This window comes from Xiphophorus maculatus, chromosome 8, assembly GCF_002775205.1.
Source record: "Xiphophorus maculatus strain JP 163 A chromosome 8, X_maculatus-5.0-male, whole genome shotgun sequence".
Taxonomy (NCBI): domain Eukaryota; kingdom Metazoa; phylum Chordata; class Actinopteri; order Cyprinodontiformes; family Poeciliidae; genus Xiphophorus; species Xiphophorus maculatus.
The window spans coordinates 25,294,987-25,315,962 of NC_036450.1; the positions used below are offsets into that span (position 1 = coordinate 25,294,987).

General features: G+C 42.6%; 1 protein-coding gene across 4 annotated transcripts in view; it reads left to right on the forward strand.

Moving 5' to 3' along the window:
- The window catches only part of camk2b (calcium/calmodulin dependent protein kinase II beta), a 52,953-nt gene that overhangs the window by 15,734 nt on the left and 16,243 nt on the right, over positions 1–20,976 (forward strand). For 2 of the 4 annotated variants that reach the window (XM_023338113.1, XM_023338114.1), the window contains exons 6-14: positions 2,213–2,285; positions 10,074–10,176; positions 12,766–12,849; positions 12,934–13,028; positions 13,147–13,269; positions 14,657–14,740; positions 16,250–16,292; positions 17,714–17,785; positions 19,043–19,080. In XM_023338113.1, coding sequence (XP_023193881.1) covers positions 2,213–2,285; positions 10,074–10,176; positions 12,766–12,849; positions 12,934–13,028; positions 13,147–13,269; positions 14,657–14,740; positions 16,250–16,292; positions 17,714–17,785; positions 19,043–19,080 — 715 coding nt within the window. The remainder of the gene's footprint in view (positions 1–2,212; positions 2,286–10,073; positions 10,177–12,765; positions 12,850–12,933; positions 13,029–13,146; positions 13,270–14,656; positions 14,741–16,249; positions 16,293–17,713; positions 17,786–19,042; positions 19,081–20,976) is intronic. The other 2 variants (XM_005806857.2, XM_005806858.2) reach the window with 1 other exon arrangement.

The following is a 20,976-nucleotide window of genomic DNA, read 5'->3' on the forward strand; positions in this document are numbered from 1 at the left end:
TTGTTTTTTAAAAAATACAACTAGGGATGTTCCCTAGTTATCTGGTATCCCCGGTATCTGATGCATATCAAAGCTGCTTACAGCATTGTGGTTGTATAACACAAAACTCACCAATTCCATATTGGACAAAGCGCTGCCATTTTTAATATATTTTGTCAACACTGTAGTTTCTGCCTCAATATGCTCCTCCACTTTGGTTAACTCTTTCCAGGAAACTGTAAAGTCTTTACACCACGTCACCTCACACACTCCTAGCTTTACCATACGTTTCTAATGAGAAGTCTGGCTGAACACACGACTGCAGTCTTCAATAAACTGACGTCTTGGTGAAGATCTTTTCACGTTGAGCCCTTTTTCGTAGTGCTAAGCTAACATTAGCTATTTTGCTCTCTGCTTTGATATGGCTTGATGATGATTCATCTCGTAACTGTTTCCATTGCAGTTCAAGTTAATTGCACCCTAAGTTAATACTTAGGGCTAAATACAACCAAAACAAACACACAAGTCTAGTACTGGCGGGAGAAATGGCTTGTCGTCTTTTACCAAAGCCAAAAGAGAAAATATACTGCTGCTACGTCTACTTTAAATCCAGTTTTTGTTTGCGTTTAGTGAGAAAGGAAGTTGCACTCATGTCTTTTTTAGAGGTTTTCATGTCATTTCCATCAGTGGTTCTTGGTCCAGCGCCACAACAAGCAAGGAGGGGAACAGGTGTGAAAGTGGACTGCAGCAGCTGAAATTTCACTTCACCGTTTAAAAGAAGTTGTTTTCTTCTTACACCTACAGTGTATGTAATGCTTTACATTTATTTTGATAGTCATAGTCAGTGTCTTATCTGTGCTCAGCACATCTCATCAGGACTTCTGGGAATCAGAGCAAATTCTGCAGTGCTGGTCACACGACACTAACAAACCATGACCTGAAATAGGCAATCATTTTCCCTTCTGCTATCAATACTAGTCTAAAGGGTGAAAAAAATTTTGGTTGTCAGACAAAACCCAGTTTGGGTAAATCAAAGTTCTGAGCTCAGTCTTTGAGCTTTCGGGATCAGTCAAAGGAATGCTTACTGAGTAGGAAAATAGTTTCTCGTCGTAACAGTTGGAATATCAAACACCATTTTGTGTGTCAGCATAAAACAAGAAAAAAGTATTCTTATTTCATTAATTGTACACATATTTCAAAAAATGTGAATCAAAAAGCATTCATGTAAACACAAATGAAACGTCTGTCCAGTCAGCAGAATGCAGAGAGCAGCCAGCAAAAGCCTATATATATATTTTGTCCAGCCGAGAGCTGGAGGCTTAAATCCCTGTAGAGTGTAATGTGTGTGTGTTACTGTGTCACTTTTTCTTTCTTGAAGACTCCCTTGTCCCATCTTGTCCCCCCCCCACTGTCCTTCTCCTTGTCTCTTTTACCTGCTGCTCACCCTGTCGTTTTGTCTCCGCAGTCACTGTATCCATCAGATTCTAGACAGTGTGTCTTACACCCACCAACATGACATAGTGCACAGGGACCTCAAGGTGTGTGTGTCTCATTGTGTCGTATCGTGTCCCTGCATTTACATGCTCGTGTCTCTGAAACATGCCTGTGATTTTAAAACAATCTGCCTGTGCCTGCTGTCTGTCTGTCTGTCTGTCTGTCTGTCTGTCTGTCTTCGTGAGCGTCTGCCTGTCTGCAGGGTTGTTTTTTGGGGTTTTTTTTGCTTTTGGGATTCTTGTTGCACTACTATAAACCCAAATGATCAGTTCTTGTCGGTCCTAGCAACAGGACCCGCTGAGCCTCAGAGCAAAAGAGAGTGAGTATGCGTGAGACACCGTGTGTGTGTGTGTGAGAGAGAGAGAGAGAGAGAGAGAGAGAGAGAGAGAGAGAGAGAGGGTGTATAGGTAGGCATTTTCAAAAAGCAGAGGCTTGAAACTTGGAAGTCAAATGCGGCGCTGCGGCTGTTTGTGAATAAATTACTGTGAAAAACGCAGGTTAGACTGAGGGTCTCCCACGCAGAGCGGCGTCTCACTGTGTGTTGCCTGTCTGAGTTTTTCACAGGCAGGTTGTGTGTGTGTGTGTTGAGAGTGATCCTTCTCAGTGGGAATATGTGTGTGTATGTGTGTGTTGTTGGGGGATCGTGGTGGCTGACTGGAGCCTCTGCATGAATGTGACCGAGATGAGATGGGCCTGAGTGTGTTTGGACTAACCTGCTCCCCCTGCTGTTTGCATGCAGTCATTGCATCCAGCAGATCCTGGAGGCCGTGCTCCACTGCCATCAGATGGGGGTGGTACACAGAGACCTCAAGGTGAGTCACCTGCAGGCGTGTGTAGGTGTGTGTCAGTGTGCGTCTCTCTGTGCTGCTTAGTTTTGAAATCAGGAAAAAAAAAGGAGACGTGAACTGTGAACTACCGTTTTCAGTTCAGGAGAAGCGAGTCAGTTGTTGAACAAAGGAAGAGCATCTGTACATTTTCTAACTTTATTCAGCTGAAGGAAAATTATTTATACTGGTGACCAGGCCTGTCGCGACAGCAAAGTTTGCTGGACGATAAATTGTTACTGGAAACGATTGCAATAAACGATAATACTCTCGTTTTGATGCAGTTTTCAACTAATAAATTGAAAATGCCATAATAGTGCAAAACTATTGAACTTTAATTTTGTACAGAATAACACTCCATGCAGGAACTGGACGACATTTTAAATATCCAAAATAAAACACAACTAATACCAGTAGAGAAAAAGGAAATAAAACCCACAAAAAAACTGAAACCATTAATAAAAATGGATTATGAAGTCTCTGTAAATAAAATTACCCTCCAAAAATATTCAACAAAATGGAAATTCTCTCCTCAGGCTGCCACCTTATCATGGTGGAGGGGTTTGAGTGCCCCAATGATCCTAGGAGCTATGCTGTCTGGGGCTTTATGCCCCTGGTAGGGTCACCCAAGGCAGACAGGTCCTAGGTGAGGGACCAGACAAAGCAATGCCCGAAGACCCCGATGATGAGAAACAACTTTGGACTTCGTGTTCCCTCCCCCAGACGCTGGTCACTGAGGTCCCACTCTGGAGCCAGGCCTGGAGGGGGGGCACGATGGCGAGCGCCTGGTGGCCGGGCTTTTACCCATGGAGCCCGGCTGGGCTCAGCCCGAAGAGGAAACATGGGTCCCCCCTCCCATGGGCCCACCACCTATTAGAGGGGCCAAAGGGGTCGGGTGCAGTGCGAGATGGGTAGAGGTCGAGGGAGGGAGCCCTGGCGTTCCGATCCTCAGTTGCAGAAGCTGGCTCTTGGGAGGTGGAATGTCATCTCTCTGGTGGGGAAGGAGCCAGTGCTAGTGAGTGAGGTTGAGAGGTTCCGGCTAGAAATAGTTGGTCTCACCTCGACGCATGGCTCTGGTTCTGGAACCAGTCTCCTTGGACATAATTCCACTCTGGAGTTGCCCACGGTGAGAGGCGTCGGGCAGGAGTGGGCATTCTTGTTGCTCCCCATCTCGGTGCCTGTACGTTGGGGTTTACCCCGGTGAACGAGAGGGTAGACTCCCTCCGCCTACGGGTGGGGGGAAGGGTCCTGACTGTCGTTTGTGCTAACGGGCCGAACGACAGTTCAGATTACCCACCCTTCTTGGAGTCCTTAGAGGGGGTACTGGAGAGTGCCCCTCCTGGGGACTCCCTTGTTCTGCTGGGGGACCGCAACGCTCACGTGGGTAATGACAGTGAGACCTGGGGGGGCGTGGTTGGGAGGAACGGCCCCCCCGATCTGAACTCGAGCGGTGTTCTGTTGTTGGACGTCTGTGCTCGTCATGGATTGTCCATAACGAACACCATGTTCAAGCATAAGGGTGTCCATATGTGCACTTGGCATCAGGACACCCTAGGCTGCAGTTCGATGATCGACTTTGTCATAGTTTCATCGGATCTGCGGCTGTATGTCTTGGACACTCGGGTGAAGAGAGGTGCGGAGCTGTCCACTGACCACTACCTGGTGGTGAGTTGGCTCCGGTGGTGGGGGAGGATGCCGGTCAGACCTGGCAGGCCCAAACGTGTTGTGAGGGTCTGCTGGGAATGTCTGGCAGAATCCCCTGTGAGACAGAGCTTTAACTCCCATCTCCGGCAGAACTTTGAACATGTTCTAGGGGAGGTGGGGGGCATTGAGTCTGAATGGACCATGTTCCGTACCTCCATTGTCGAGGCGGCTTATTGGAGCTGTGGCCGCAAGTTTGTCAATGCCTGTCATGGCGGCAACCCTCGAACTCGTTGGTGGACACCTTCAGTGAGGGATGCTGTCAGGCTGAAGAAGGAGTCCTATTGGGCTTTTTGGCCTGTGGGACTCCGGAAGCAGCTGATGGGTACCGGCAGGCAAAGCGGCATGCAGCTCAGGTGGTTGCTGAGGCAAAAACTCGGGTGTAGGAGGAGTTTGGAGAGGCCATGGAGAAAGACTTCTGCATGGCTACGGGGTGATTCTGGTCCATCATCCGGCGTCTCGGGAAGGGGAAGCAGTACAGCACCAGCACTGTTTATAGTGGGGATGGTGTGCTGCTCACCTCAACTCGGGACGTTGTGGGCCGGTGGGCAGAATATTTCGAAGACCTCCTCAATCCCACCAACATGCCTTCCATTGAGGAAGCTGAGCCTGGGGACTCTGGGTTGAGCTCTCCAATCTCTGGGGACGAGGTCGCCAAGGTGGTTAAAAAGCTCCTCGGTGGCAAGGCCCCGAGGGTGGATGAGATCCGCCCGGAGTTCCTTAAGACTCTGGATGTTGTAGGGTTGTGTTGGCTGATGCAACTCTGCAATATCACATGGGCATCGGGGGCAATTCCCCTGGATTGGCTGACTGGGGTGGTGGTCCCCCTGTTCAAAAAGGGGGACCGGAGGGTGTGCTCCAATTACAGGGGGGTCACACTCTTAAGCCTCCCTGGGAAGGTGAGTGCCCCTATTCAGGGGTCCTGGAGAGGAGGGTCCATCAGATAGTCGAATCTCGGATTCAGGAAGAGCAGTGTGGTTTTTGTCCTGGTCGTTGAACACTGGACCAGCTCTACACCCTCGGCAGGGTCCTGGAGGGTGCATGGGAGTTCACCCAACCAGTCTACATGCGTTTTGTGGACTTGGAGAAGGCCTTTGACCGTGTCCCTTGGGGAGCCCTGTGGAGGGTCCTCCGGGAGTATGGGGTACTGGGCCCTTTGATACGGGCTGTCAGGTCCCTGTGTGACCGGTGTCGGAGTCTGGTCCGCATTGACGGCAGTAAGTCGGGCTCGTTTCCGGTGAGAGTATGACTCCGCCAGGGCTGCCCTTTGTCACTGATTCTGTTCATTACTTTCATGGACAGAATTTCTAGGTGCAGCCAAGGTGTTGAGGGGATCCGTTTTGGTGGCGTTAGGATCGCTTCTCTGCTTTTGGCGGATGATGTGGTCCTATTGGCTTCATCAGGTTCTGATCTGCAGCTCTCGCTGGAACGGCTCGCAGCCAAGTGTGAAGCGGCCGGGATGAGGATCAGTGCCTCCAAGTCCGAGGCCATGGTCTTGAGCCGGAAAAGGGTAGAGTACCTTCTCCGGGCCGGGGGGGAGGGGCCCGTGGAGGAGTTCAAGTATCTCAGGATCTTGTTCACGAATGAGGAGCTGGAAGAAGTGGCTGGGGAGAGGAAAGTCTGGGCCTCCCTTCTGAAGCTGCTACCCCCGCGACCCGACTCCCGGATAAGTGGAAGAAAATGGATGGATGGATGGATGGATGGATGGATGGGTTTTGGTTTGTCTGTAAACTCCACTTAATTGATCAATTACTAAATTAGTTGGCTATTATTTCAATAATCGATTCATTACGATTAATCAAATTAATCCTTTCAGCCCCAATCCTTATTTTAGGCTTTAAAGCAGTTTTATCCAGTCACATTTGCTTTGAATCTAAAACACCAAAAATACTCAACCAGGAGAGGATATTTATTATTATTTTTGCTTAATAAACAGTAAAGAGCCATTCATACTCTGTTCAGGAGCCAGGAAATATAGAAAAATGCCTACATCCATTTTTTTTCCTACGCTGAACCGACCCTGGATAAAGCAGAAGAAAATGGATGGATGGAAATTGAACTCAAGTTATTTTGTCATGCGATTAATTGATCAGTTAATTCATTGCTTATTCCGACAGGCTTACTGATGAGTGCATTTATTGCTCATCAACTGTTCCACCGACACGTTTAGTAAACATTTACTAAACATTTAGTCTTCTGTTGTTAAATCAACTTGATGAATTTTCATTTCTGAGTTAAAACCTCAACAGTTCTCTGGTTGACTGTCCTCGGACTTTCAAGGAAGCCACTGAATCTTCATTTTCAAACTGAATGAAGGGTCTGCATTTCCTTCAGAAGCGAAGTGTGACGTTCAATCAATGTTCCATGCATAATGTCTGTCGTCGTGACAGCTTCAATGTCGAAGGTTTGCACTCGTACATTTGTGATTGGTACTTGTAATCTTACTTCTGATTTCACGTGTGCGAGTTGAAAAACATGAAACAGACTCCTGCACGTACATTTCATATTGACACCAACCTTACTCCATAAAACTACCAGCAGAAAATGAAATAAAAAGTGATGGTGAAATACAAAGCAGACTCAGACTAAACCAGAAATCTGTACCAGTCGGTGACGGATGCTCATATTTCAGAAAGTTCTCACCTGCTGAAACTTTGCAGATTCTCTTCCTTCTTCCTTCCTTGTCCACCTTGTCTGACTGGTGCTGGATGTTGAGACGTGGTAAGTGTAGTGGACGTGTCCAACAGTCAGCATGTCTGCGCACGTCTCTGGGCCCGAATGCATGGAAATACAGATGTTGCCAACAATCTGAGTTATTGTGGATGCTCTTCACTATGCTGCATGTTTCCTACCAAATAGACTGTTTCCAAGACATCGTTCATTTTTAATAACGTGGGATTTTTTTTTCCAGCAGAGGACAAGCGAATGGAAATGTCATGTTACCATAGCAACACAGAGCCGTAATTAAGGGCGTGTCAGTAAACTATCACATCCCTGTTGGACATGGGAGGAAATTTGTCAACAAGTTTTTAACAAGTTAGTCCGACAGTTTGCTTAGCAACCCGATAATTAAAAGTGTTCATTTAATAACCAAATTGTATACGCTCATGTCACATTTATTTTTAGTGCGTGTCAAACCAACACATCACCAGCTGGAGGATGAACCGTGTTTTACATGGAAATATAAACGTTAAAGACAGGGAAGGAACACTGTGCCTTTGATTTGTGAAAGTTCACGTGTTTTACAAACTCTGCTCGATGAACTCCGTCATGTTACCATAGTAACCTCGTAACAACTTATCAGTCATCAAAAGGACTAGATTCTTTTTATCGGTCAGCTCTTTGCGTTACGGAAAGGAATATGAGTTATGTATTACAAAAATAGATTTATTTTGATTATTACAATAGCGGAAACTGAATTATTATTGGCGACATCTGGATCCTGAGTTAACCTGAGCAACCAAAGACGCAGTCAAAGTTTGTAGAACAGTGGTGACAAATAAATAGAACAGAAGAAATAGTGAGAGCAAAGCACCAGTGTGAGTTCATAAGGTGAAGATTTATTTGGTTATTTGGTCAGTACAGAGCAGGGAGTCAGAAGAAAGAGAATGGAGACTTAATAAACCAGCACCATATGTAGGGATTTAAAAGCTCACTGTAGTTAGCCTGGTCTAGTTGTACCACACCACAATGAGTAATGCTCATTTGTGATAGAACCTAACTTTAAAAACAGCTGGAACTCAAGTCATTGTTAGCATTATTATTGTGATATTTACTGGCTCAGTGGCTGTGATATTATTACTGTGATATTCAGTTTTCTGTCCTTCACCAAAACAGATAATGGATGGAGAAAAGGAAATGACCAAAATACCGTGATTGCCCTCTCTCTTTTCATTTAGCCTGGTATTCAAACTGACCAGTTCAGCGTCCCAGAAGCCCCTTCACTTTTTTCCATATTTTACGTTACACCCTGATTATACATTTAAACATTGAACATTTAAAAATAATAAGTACATAGGTATTCACTGCCTTTGCAGTTTCACTCAGAATTAAGCTCAGATGTATAAGTTGTGGTTATACAGAAGATTATACAGTCAAAAATTAACACCAATATTTGGGATTATTATTATTTCTCTTATTTAGCCACAAGAGAAAACAATTGAGGTTCATTTACCATCATGTTAACTATTCATTGATAAATGTTACAGTTTTAAACTACATATTTAATTAACAAACTAACTATTTATTTAGTTTACAAACTAAATATTTGTCTCCAGACTAAACATTTAGTTAGCAAGACAAATAAGCCAAATATTTAGTTGGCAAAGTAACTATTTAGCTGCAAATGAAATATTCAAACTAAATTAGCTAAAGACTTTAGTTTATAAACTAAATATTTAATCCAAACTAAAAATTTAGTTAGCCAGCTAAATGAGCTAAATATTTTTAACAAACTCTTTATTTAACTTCAAACTAAATATTTACCTAATTATAATATTTTGCTTGATAAGTCTCAGACGTAAAATATTAAAACTTTCACCTCTAAAAGTTGTAATATTTGGTTTAAAACTTTTAGAAGTAAATGAGTAAAATTGTGAAAATATGACCTCATTTGTTTTCTGTTATGACAGGATAAATAAACCAAACATATTGCTATTCATTTTTCATTGGATAACTTCACAATCCCAAACATTTGCATCTGATTCCCACTGGGGTGTTTGTTGGTGAGTTGTCATATATAGTCAGATTCCAGAAATTAAAACGTCTTCCAATAAAACCAAAAGTTTGCACGAAAATTTAGCTTCGACGCTACAGAGGAAGCACAGGGTGAGAGTAGAAAGGAACAACTTCCTTTAAACAGAAACCTCCTCAATGAGGAGCGCTCCAGCTGGAGGTAAACACACAGCTAGCTGCTCCTCTTTAGGCAGATTACTGTTTGATTCATCGGATCAGTCAGTGTGTCTTTCCTCGGACTCATCATTAACTCAGCATCAGAACAGCACAGACACCACTACCTCAAACAGACAAGCTGTCCTCTGTCGTCCTGAATTAAAAGAAAACAGCAAAAAGGCTTTAAACCCCATCTGTCAGTCTGCAACGTCCACAGCTATTATTAATCTTCACAGCTTCCTTTGCTTTTCCTTTGCTTCTGAAAACAATAAGGGAGCAGGAGTTTTGGGGCGCAAGGGTCAGATTGGGATAGTTTTTATCAATGTAAATGTGTTGTTTTTAATTATACAACTGAAAATATTTAACATTTTTGAATCAGGTTTTACACACTGAAGAAGAAATCAAAAGAACAGACCTGCAAAACAAACATGGAGGCGTTTTACAGACATGAAGGACATAAATAGCTCATGTTTTGGTATAAAAGCAGAGACCAGAAAAAGAGGAAATGACAAAGAAAGACTAAAATACACAGAAACAATACAAAAGACACAGTGGACACAACGACGCACCGCTGCATTATGTAATAATGTAATGAAATCACTGCGTCACCTGCGTCATGCAATAATCGACGCAAAATGTAATAAAACCCCTGAATGCATTTTGAATCATTTTGCCTCGTCGCTCAGGGTTCAGACTGCGAGTCTGAAAAGGAGACTAAACAATCAAAAGTTTGGCATTTATTCACCAAAATTTCAATTTAAATTCATATATGGGATCTACACCATGACTGTTATTAGAAGTACAACAATTAGGATGAACACAATATCACTTTACATAATGCGCTATTTATTACATTACCATTTCTAAAAATGAAAAATAAATAAGAGGTGGCTTCTGAAGGCAGTCGGTTGCCATAAAATGTGCTGAAATGTTGAAATTCACACTAAACATTGTGGCTATGGTGACAGAATGTGGAAAAATCCGTTCTCCACCGAGCCACGCTGAATTCTTCAGGTTGTTGATCTCTTCAGACGTTGTGGAGTTTTTCCTTCCTGACCGCGGTCGCCGGTCAAAGCGGACTGCTTTGCTCAGATCCCAGACGGGCTCTGTTAACAAAGCCAGCGTTCTGCTCCACGCTGCAGTACTGATGGGACTGTTTGTCTGTGGTGTTTGTTGCGCCTGCAGCCGGAGAACCTGCTGCTGGCCAGCAAGTGTAAGAACGCAGCTGTGAAGCTGGCTGACTTTGGACTGGCTATAGAAGTTCAAGGAGACCAGCAGGCTTGGTTTGGTAAGTTAAACACACACACACACACACACACACACACACACACACACACACACACACACACACACACACACACACACACACACACACACACACACACACACACACACACACACACACACATATACAAATCATCCAAAAGGGTGAAGTCATACAACCACAGATTTATATTTCATAAATAGCTGTGTTTCCATTACAAATGTGTACAATTCTTTGTCTATATTCTACTAATATCAATAAAACACAATTTCACAATTGCTTTGTTTCCATTAAATAAGAAGTTCATTTAAAATCACATGTGAATAAGCTCGTTCATGCGGAAAGTCACTAATGAGCAGTTAGCTGTTAAATGTTGCAGCTTTAAGAAATATCTACATAAACTGCATTTAAACATAAACGTCTTGTGGCATTTTTATTTCATCTGCTAAATAATAAACGAAATATGGAAACTTGCATGAATGTTTGAGAAATCCTTTAATTTCCATGGCAACCATTCAGCCATGTGGGTGAGCGTAGCTCCGCCTGCTAGGACCAAGCTCCTCCTCTGAGCACTTTTTCTTCCTCTCCTCTTAACAAAAGATCCAGTTGGATCTTCTATTTTCTGCAGTATTTTCCCCATATATTACCTAAAGAATAATAAGAACGAATTTTAAAACAAAGTTGGTGGTTTTCTGTTCAGGAAGCAAACGTAAATGGGTTACAGAGATGAAAAGTGCTTGCACGAACCGAAACAAGTGCTCTACATGTCCTCCTGTCGGTCCAGAGCCAAGGCAAAGATGCATAAAGAGGCTGCGCCAAAGTAAAAGCTCTGCCTGGATGTCATCTATTTTTGAACAGCACTCACTGCTGTGATTATCTGAAGCATTTCTTAGCTGCAGTGGAAAAACTCTCCACTCGCTTTCTTTGCTGTGGACATGTTTATTATTATTGTTTTGTTTGTTTTTTTATTTTCTACCCAATTCATCACCAGTCCTCTCTGTATTAAAACATTGAAAGCTGGCCTTTTCTGTAGACGGGTGGAGAGTCCCACTTTTCTAGTCTCTCCTCCGTCAAATATAGCTGCCAGCAAACTGATTAAGATGTCTTCGTCCGCCATCTCCAAATCCGCTCAGCGCCGAGACGAGCCAGACGAAATCCAGACGTGTCAATATTTGAGGTTAAAGTAAAACAGTTTCCGCCGATTGATCCAGCGGAGGCAGGAAGCTGGAGTTGTAATGCTGCCGGTGGGTGGAGGGAACTCATTAAGTCTCACCAGGAACAGTTTGCCTCTGAGAGCGAAGGCAGCCAGATCGTTTAATCTTTAAAGATAAGTCGGCGGCAGAAAGGTTCCAGCTCTGGAGGATTGGAGCGCAATCCCAGTTAAACACCGGAAAGAAGGAGAGTCCTAAATATGATTTATTAAATAGTCCCCAGGTGAAACTGTCGTGCAAGTCAAAAGGATAATGATGTGGTTCAGTTGTGATTGTGTAATTTAATCAACTTAATTAAATAAATTCATTTAGAAATTTATGTAAATAGAGAAAAAATGGGGACAGAATCAGAAACCAATCTTTACCGTTTAATCTCCAGTACTTGTTTTTAGTTCATACGACAATTAGCTACAGGTGAAGGTTTTGCACACTCGTACCTGTTTCACTTAAAGGGGCATTAATATGTTAACATACCCGGTGTGTTGCCTTGACACTTTCATGCATGTGAGTCACAAACATCTGCCCCGCGACTCCTCCCACTCAACTCCTTCAAATTAGCCTGCAGCAATTAGCAAACAGCTGGTGGAATGTCACAGAGTCTGGAGGAAGAGTGGAGAGGACCAGAACCCACTTGGGTTGAAGTCCAGAGTGACGTGTCCACAGTCAGTGATGGTTTGGGTCGCCATGTCATCTGCTGGTTCAGGTCCACTGGCTTCTGAAGTCCAGTCAACACAGCCGTTTACCAGGACATTCTGGAGCACTTCATGATTCCCTCTGCTGATGAGCTGAATGGAGATGATTTGATTTGCCAGCAGGACCTGGCACCAATCAACAATGCCAAAGGTACCAAGAACTGCTTCAGTGACCATGTTCCTGTTCCTGATTGGCCAGCAAATTACTCTGACCTTTAGAGAATCTATGGACTGTTGCCAAGAGGAAGATGAGAGACACCAGACCCAACAAGAGAGATGACCTTCAGGCAGCTGTCAAAGCAGCCTGGGCGTCCATTACACCTACGCAGAACCACAGGCTGATCGCCTCCATGCCACGTGGAACCGGATGCAGAAATTCATGAAGCTAAGATGCTATTGTCTCTAAATGTCTTTAAGGTTGTTCTGACTCATTTTGACAAGGAGTCATCTACCTGTAAACGTTTTTATTAAGGAATCTTTGAGCTGGTTTATGTGTGACGGCGTTAACTCTATGTTCTGTGAATCTCGATAAAAATGAACCATTTCACTTTACCGAGATGACTGACATTTTTCACTTTTATGCAATATCCTAATCATTTGAGATGTACGTGTAAGAAGCATCTCCTGCATAAAAAAACCTGCTCTTCATCTAAAACAAAGCCTTAATGCTAAGAATGTGCATCCTACTTTCCCTTTGTTTCTGTTTGCAGGCTTTGCAGGAACTCCTGGCTACTTGTCCCCAGAAGTACTGAGGAAGGAGGCGTACGGTAAACCTGTAGATATCTGGGCATGTGGTAAGCTCTATGTTTACGTCGTCATGCTTGCCGCCTCCTTGTTCTCTAGCCCGTCACTCTAGACAGATGTATTCCTGTGTGTAGGCGTCATCCTTTACATTCTTTTGGTTGGGTACCCTCCGTTCTGGGACGAAGACCAGCACAAGCTCTACCAGCAGATCAAAGCCGGAGCGTACGATGTGAGCTTGTTTGTTCCTTCGCTTTTCTCTGACTTGAGATGGAAAAAATATCGCTGCATACATATTTGTTGAATGTGTGTGTGTGTGTGTGTGTGTATGTATGTATGGGTTTGATTAGTTTCCCTCTCCAGAGTGGGACACGGTGACTCCTGAAGCTAAAAATCTAATCAACCAGATGCTGACTATCAACCCTGCCAAGAGAATCACTGCCCAAGAGGCTCTGAAGCATCCGTGGGTCTGCGTAAGTGACGTTCGCACATCCAGAACCCCGCTGCTGCTGCTGACAGAAAACAATATTTCGTCGCCTCCACTTTGACTAATTTGTAAAGGCCTAATTGGGAGTCTCAGAAAATCTGATGGAAGCTGCCAAGCCTTCCCACCATCTGTTCCCAAACACGCAATCTATTCCTGAATGGAGCAGATACCAGGCCCGGCTTTCTCTGGACAATTAGTGTCAAAGAAATACAAAAGTGTGACTTCTCTTTGAGAAGGTATTGCAAGATATTACATTCAAGGTATTGCGCAGTTGAAACTTGATATTTACACATATTGTATGAAAGAAGGCATTCTAACAATGAATCAGACTAAACTTTTTCTGATTTAGGTCAGTCAAGATTACCCAAATAATTTTTGTTTGCCAAATGTCAGAGTAATGAGTGAAAGACGTCTTAGATATTTTTGATACTCAGAAATAAGCCTGTGAACAATTTTGGGAAGCCCAGATGAAGGTTTTGTAAGCAAACCTATGTCTCAGTTTGGTTGGAGTGAACTCTGGTGCAGTTTGAAATTATATGTGATTGCCAACTGGACCGCAGACCATCCAAAAGCAGGAAGACAACTAGAGGGCAGGGCATTCTGGGCAAATACAACCAAAACAAACGAGCTAGTCTAGAAATGACTGATGGTCTTTTACCAAAGAGAAATCCCACAACTGCTAAAATTTCACGCCACTCCAATTTTGTTTAGATTTTGTGAAAAAGGAAGTTGCGCTCAGTGTCTTCATCAGAGGTTTTTGTGTCGTTTCCTTCAGTAGCGCTTGGTGCAGTGCCTCCACAGGCAAGGAGGGGAACAGGTTTTTCAAAGCGTTTGGTTGATTCGTCACAGTGCAGTGTGAAAGAGAACCTCAGCAGCTGAAGATGGTACAAATGTTGCTGTTTTGGTCCCCAATTTAACTGAAGCAACCAGACTATCAGGTGGGAAAACAACCGTAGAGTTCAAGATGGGACGGAATTTATTGTTAAGCAAAATGAAGTCTTTGTAGGAAGAACTCACTTCTTCTATTTGACTCTGAGCAGCTTTGAGATTCAGCTGCAAACAGCGGCTTCCTGAAGTCAGACATCGCCCCTTGGATAATTTATGCCTTTGTAGTTCAGTTTGCTGTGTTTATCGGCGCCTGGCTCGGCTCCACAACCTCGCAAAGCACTCAAAATACTTTGGCCGGAATCCACGAAGAGCAACGTGAATCTGTTTAGGCCTGGTACCTTGGGAGCCTCAGAATCAACAAAATGTGTTGTGTAAAGCAGAGGCTCTCCTGCAGCTTCTGCCCACATAAATCTGTCAGTGCCAAAGCTGCTCTGCTGTGATGTTTTATTTTCAGCATCTCTCTCTCTCTGTCTCTCTCCCCACAGCAACGCTCAACGGTGGCCTCCATGATGCACAGACAGGAGACGGTCGAGTGCCTGAAGAAGTTTAACGCCAGGCGGAAACTTAAGGTGTGAAAAAACTAAATGGGTCATGAAGACATTTTGTTTCTTCTTCTATTGCTCTACGTTTTGTTTTACAAACTCAGCAGCATTATAGAAATAGAGATCAGCAAAGTGACAGGCAATAAAGGCAAGTAGATTCACACAACGACAATAATATGCAATGTATAAGAACAGAATAAAGATCTATATGCTGTACAGTAAGGGCAAAATTTCAGCATAAATATTGTGCAGTTATAAAAGAAATAGTGTACTCTGGTCTAAAGAAATTTGCAAATGAGTAGGTTCATTTTAATTTCAAAATATGCAAAATCAGCATGTGAAAGACGTCTTAAGCATTCAAAAGAAATGATTATTTCTAATATCTTAGCAATAACACATGAAGAAATACATTTTATCTTCAGGAAACAGGAACCATAGTGTTTCACTTGATGACTCGACCATGAATCATCAAAGTAAGATGGAGATTAGTTTTATCCAGAGTGATTTGATCAAAAATACAGCTTTCCTTCACATATTTTTTCAATGGGAAGAATTGAAACAAAATCTCATTTGGGGCTGAAACTCTTCAAAAAAAGTCAGATTTTCCTTTTTTCAAAATCCCTTCAAAAAAAAAAAAAAAGGTTTGGGAAGGAATTTCCAGTGGAGAAAACGTGGAAGAGAGTGTGAGTCCTGGGAGTCTGTTTCCCCGGAGACAGAGGTGTGACTACTTTAAAAGAAGCGGTTTCACAATAATGGTTCAAATTTCAGTATAAAAGTCCACAGAATTTTCTAGGCTATGAATTCACAAAAAGCCTGGCTAGACAGACAGATGCCACCTTTCTCTTTTTGCATAAGAGCAAATACTGAAAATTTGTCACAACTATTTCTGTATTAGCACTTCAAAATTGGTCATTTTAATTGCAAAAAAATCACAAAAATTATAAAATCCTGATAAGACTGATCAATGTGAAAAGATGTTCAATATTATTTAACTTTAAGAAGTACTTAGTGAATGCAGATACGGCTATTTATTAATATTTTATTTTCTGTAACAATTTGTTGATGGGTTTTATCTAAGGATGTACCGATAAATCGGCCCTGGTTTCCTTAATATTGCTGATCGGTGATCGACCCATACTTACACGTGAGGCCGATCTTATCCACCGATCTTATCTGCCTCAGTAGTCATCCCACTGTTACCAACTCAGCGACTTTCTTGCTTAATTTAGCAACATTTCAGACAAAAAAATATATTTAAAAAATCAGTATCAGCCAAAATCGGAATCGGTAGGTCAGGCTTTTTAAAGATCGGTAATCTGGAATCAGCCAGAAAAACTGCAATCGGTGCACTCCTAGTTTTATCAATACATTCTGCTGCTACCGGCCATTTTGAGAACATCCATAAACTAGACATGGTCCAGAATGAAAATGAGTTTGAATCTGCAGCGTTACACGCCTGATTCAGACATGAACCCTGTTCACTCGTGTTTGTTTGGCCTCATGATAATGCTGCTCTCTCTCTCTGTCTAACCAAAGGGAGCCATCTTAACCACCATGCTCGTCTCCAGGAACTTCTCTGGTAAGAACTGTGCTCTGATCAGACGGGTGACATGCCATCTGTCCTTCACACACAAGCACACCCACACTAAAGTTCACACTCATTTATGCATATGATGGCAAAGTACAGAAGAAATGTGAAAAATCTCTCCAAGCATGGCAGAGAAAGCCGAAGAGAAACCATACAGTTCATCCCATTCAGTTTTAGCTCCCTACAGTTTAGCTCCCTACTAAACATGTCTTAATTACAATAGACCATTATGTGCTGGTAGAAAAAACCTCGTTCAGGAACTGCAGCTAATGAATTTTATGACCACTTACTCAGCCAAATGAGGAGAAAAAGAAGTTCCCTTTATTGCAGATGAGTGTTTAATCAGAGATCAGCCTCTGCTTCGGAGTTCAGTCAGAACACAGATACGTACGATCTGACGCACCAAGAAATGTTAACATCTGTCTGATGAGTCCAGAACCTAAAGCCTCACCAGCATCTAAAAAGTGTGGTGTGGATTTGTGTTTAGCTTCCTAGTAAAAAAACCCAAACAAACTTATATTTCTGCTGCAGTTAAAGACTGAATCTTATCACTCAAACGCATTCATATTGGACCTGCTTTCAAGTCTTGGCAGATTATAAATATTTTTGAGTGTGTAGTTTCACTTGGCCATTCTAACACACAGACATGCTTAAAAACTGCTTTTTAAAAAGTTGTTTTCGTTTTTACATATTTGTTGAAATTGTCACTATGTCGTGACGGTGAAATGTGAGACAGACAATCTGCGAAAAGACCAATCTCCTCCATGTCTTCCCTCACTGCTAAATGTGCTAATGGTGGAGAAACAACTTACCGTTACAGTAAAGCCGTTTATCTGCCATGCTAACTAGCCCTAGCATTCAGGACAGGCTCTATTAGCCGCATAGCTGCAGAGTAGAACAGCGCCAAGTGGAGAGGCAGAGGGAGATGATGAGCAGCGCCACATGTAGGGTGATTGACAGCGCCAAGACCCACCTCCTGGCTCTGATTGGTTGTTTCTGGTTAGCATGGGAGAAAGCAGAATAGATTGGTTATTTTCACAGATGATCTGTCTCATAACAATCACAATATGATGACAGTTTTAACAAAATATATTTTTTTTTCATAAAAGTGACACACTGCAGCTTTAAATCGAACCCGGGGGTCTACAACCTGTGGCTCACAATGACTCTTGAACACTTAAAAATGATAGAGAACCAACTGATATTTGTTAAATGAAATTGCATTAAATAAATTAACATTTGTGGTTGTATCATGGAAAAATGTGAAGTTCAGGGTGGTATGAATATTTTGGCAAAGCACTGCATGCCCTGTAATAAAGTATAATTTCTTACTCAGGTAGAAGACCCTGAAGTTCATGCAGCTCCTGGTTTTCTCTTGTCCAATAGTCTCGTCTCTCTCCGTTGTGTTTCAGTGGGTCGACAGACCACGGCTCCGGCTGCCGTCAGCGGGGTGGCGGGAACCACCGCTGGAATCGTGGAACAAGGTGACCCCGCTTCCTCCCCTCCCTCTGGGTTGGAAAATCCTTAAACTGATTCAGTTACATGAAAAGCTGCACATCGCTCACACTCCTTGCTGGTTTTAATCTCTCTCTCTCGCTCTGTTCACCTTTAACGCACCTTAAATACCTGCCAAGGTAAGCAGCTTCATCGCTCCTCTGTTGCTGCGGGTTCAACCTTTGATAAAGGTTGAACCCGCCACCACTTCCTGTCGTCGTGTTCTTCGTGGTTTGAGCCAGTGGCGACATCCGGCTATTGATCACGTGACTGGTGTGATGCCGAAAAGTGTTTCCATTGCAGTTTTGCGAAGTAAACTAATTTCGATACAACCCAAAAAATACAAAATAAATAAATAAATCATCCTATCGCCAAAACTTTCAGTCAAAAAACGAGTTATTATTTTATTTTTTCAAAATTAGAGTGTTTCCATTAAGCAAATTTATTTTCGAAATGTCAAATTGCGCAGTCATATGGTGAATGGAAACGCAGCTCGTGGGAAGAGGGTATTAATTTTCATCTCTTCTTCTGTGGTAATAAGAATCAGGAGTGCATGCAGTATTTAGAATATGAGGGGGGGAGAGAAAGAGAGACTGGCCGCGGTGGGAGGGTTAGCTCCACGCAGAGCTGTAGCGTCGCTCCGATGAGGGATTAATGTCGGCGCTGCGGCTCCTCGTCTCGTTTTTAACATCTCAGAAAGTATCCCAGCTCTCTGTGTTTCCTGGCTCTGGTCAATGAACCGCAGTAATCCATCCTGCTGTTGAGATTAACCGACCCATTATCGTTTACCTGCAGCTCTATTCCACTTCCTCCACAGCTCCATTCCTAATCCCCCCCTGCGTGGAGCGGTGGCTGTGTGTGCATCTCTGTGTTTGGATTATATGGAGAATTAGACTTTTTTTTATTTTTTTTTATTCCCTCCTCCCCTCATGGCTGACGCCCTCTGCTTATCTGATGCTCCGAACAGCGAATCAGGGTTCGGAAGTGCCAGTTTTTAATGTTTCCCACTGAACAAAAGGGAATGTTTTTGATCAGTTTTACATGAACTTGTAATAATTCCAGCTTGCTTTCAAGCAGGTGGTGTTTTGTCCTCATTTAATTTTTTTTCATTTTTGCAATGCTTGCATGCATGAATAACCGTGCGTGTGTGTTTTGTGTGAGCAGATTTTTCGGAGTGGTGGTGGTCTGAACGTTTGCTATGATGTGTACTCTTCCGTCTGAGGGTGTGTCGTTCTGCCTCTCCGCAGCAGCCAAGAGTCTCCTCAACAAGAAGGCAGAGGTCAAGGTAGGCCAGGTCCAGTTTTTATCCGCTCCGTCTCTGTTTTGTTCCATATTTATTTATTTATTTATTTTTAATTCATGGCAAACTTGTCGTTACATTAAGTACTGCAGAGTTTTGGCCTTAATGGCACAGCATGAGTCATTGTTTTGCAGGAGGTTTTGTTTCTACCGGTGGAAATCAAGAGGCAATGCCAGACCTCATTATGCCTGTACACTGAAAAAAAAGAAAAGAATGGAGGTCCAATTTAAAATAAATTGAGTTGTTTTGTTACATGTAATCGAATTAAGCTTGTCAAACTTTGTTTCGTTTCTTTCTTCGTTTTTTTTTTTTTTTTACGTTTGTTTAACATGACAACTTAATAAGCTTAATATATTTACTTGGATAAACTTAATTTGATTGCCTGTAACAAATTAACTTGATTTTTTTTTATAAAGTTAGATTACCTGTGTTTTTTTTTTCAGTGTTCTTGAAGCCTGAAGGAGGCCTGTAGGCATATTTGGTTAATTTATGATCATATCAAACTCAAAACTTGGTATAAGTTTTGTGTTTGATATCACAAACCCACTGATGTCCACATGATTCACATGAAAAAACAAACATAGTTTTTTAAGTTTCTTTAAATCTTTTGAAGTCTACATCTGATTCTCTGCATCTTCACTGAAAAAAGAGAAAGCAGCTCCAACTTTAAAAAAATAAATGTGTTAACTGGTCACAAGCCGTTGAATGAAGTTTGTTTATTTACATTGACAACTTAATAAACTTCCTAAATTAAGTTGAAGTAACTTTATTAGATTTTGTGTGATGTATTTGTTGCTGCTTCTTCGTCAGGACTCTCTTGACATATTTTTAGTCTGAATGGGCTTTTTATTCTGGTAAAATAAAGGTTATGTATATAAAACTTATGACCAATTATTGCATTTTCTTTAAGTAGGAGTTGCATTCTACTTTTTTCAGTGTTTGCTCTCTCAGACATCTTCATTCGGCTTGGAGGACACTGCGCAGCACTGCTGCAGACATTTTTCACTCAGCATATTCCCTCAGTGCCAAAGCGAATCTCGTTAAAGAATTAATTTCTGCATGCTTTAACTCTCCGAAGAGACTCCACAGATGCTCAATGTGCAGTAATTTGGGTTCTGATGGTGTTGCTGCGTTTATTTTTGCTGTAATTTCATCTAAAGTCTGAAGTGTTTGCAGTCTGCTGCTTTCTGTTGTGTGTGTTTGTGTGTGGGCGTGCATGTGTGTTGGGTGTGTTTGCAGTACGCGGTGTTCTTCTGTTGGAAACCTGTGTAATTTGGGTTCTGTATAAGCATGCAGTGTTTGCATGAGTCAGTGGGAGCCTCTGTGTGTTCTCTGGATGAAAGCTCTGTGAAAGTCAACTACAATGCTTAAAGGGACAGCATCAAGAATTTTCAAGCCACATAGTGCCATTTTGTAGCACAGTCAAGTATTATATTAACTTCAGTTGTTGTAAAATAATGTACATATCAAACATGACAAACAAAAGTTTGTAATTTAACGCCTTGAAATTGGGGCTCTGTCTCTTTAAAAGCTTCCGTTCTTTCTGAAACTCCGCCTTCAGGAAGTCATCTCAACATCACTTCTCTATAAACCCTTTAACAACGTTATTTTTACCAGCGTTGCACTGAGAAGCAGTTAGTATAAAGAGCTCAGCAGATGCACCGCTCCACCAGATGTTTGCTAATTGCTGTTGGCTAGTCTGAAGGGACGTTTGGGGGAGGGCTGCTTTTGGAACCTGCAGCCCCAACAATAAGCTTGGTCTCGAAGGCGGCGCTAGGGCCACCCACGCGTTTTGCACAGCTGCATGGTTGCCATGGAAATTAAAGGATTTCTCAAGCATGCATAAAAAAATCAAAGCAACACTCCAGGTGTGTTTTTGAT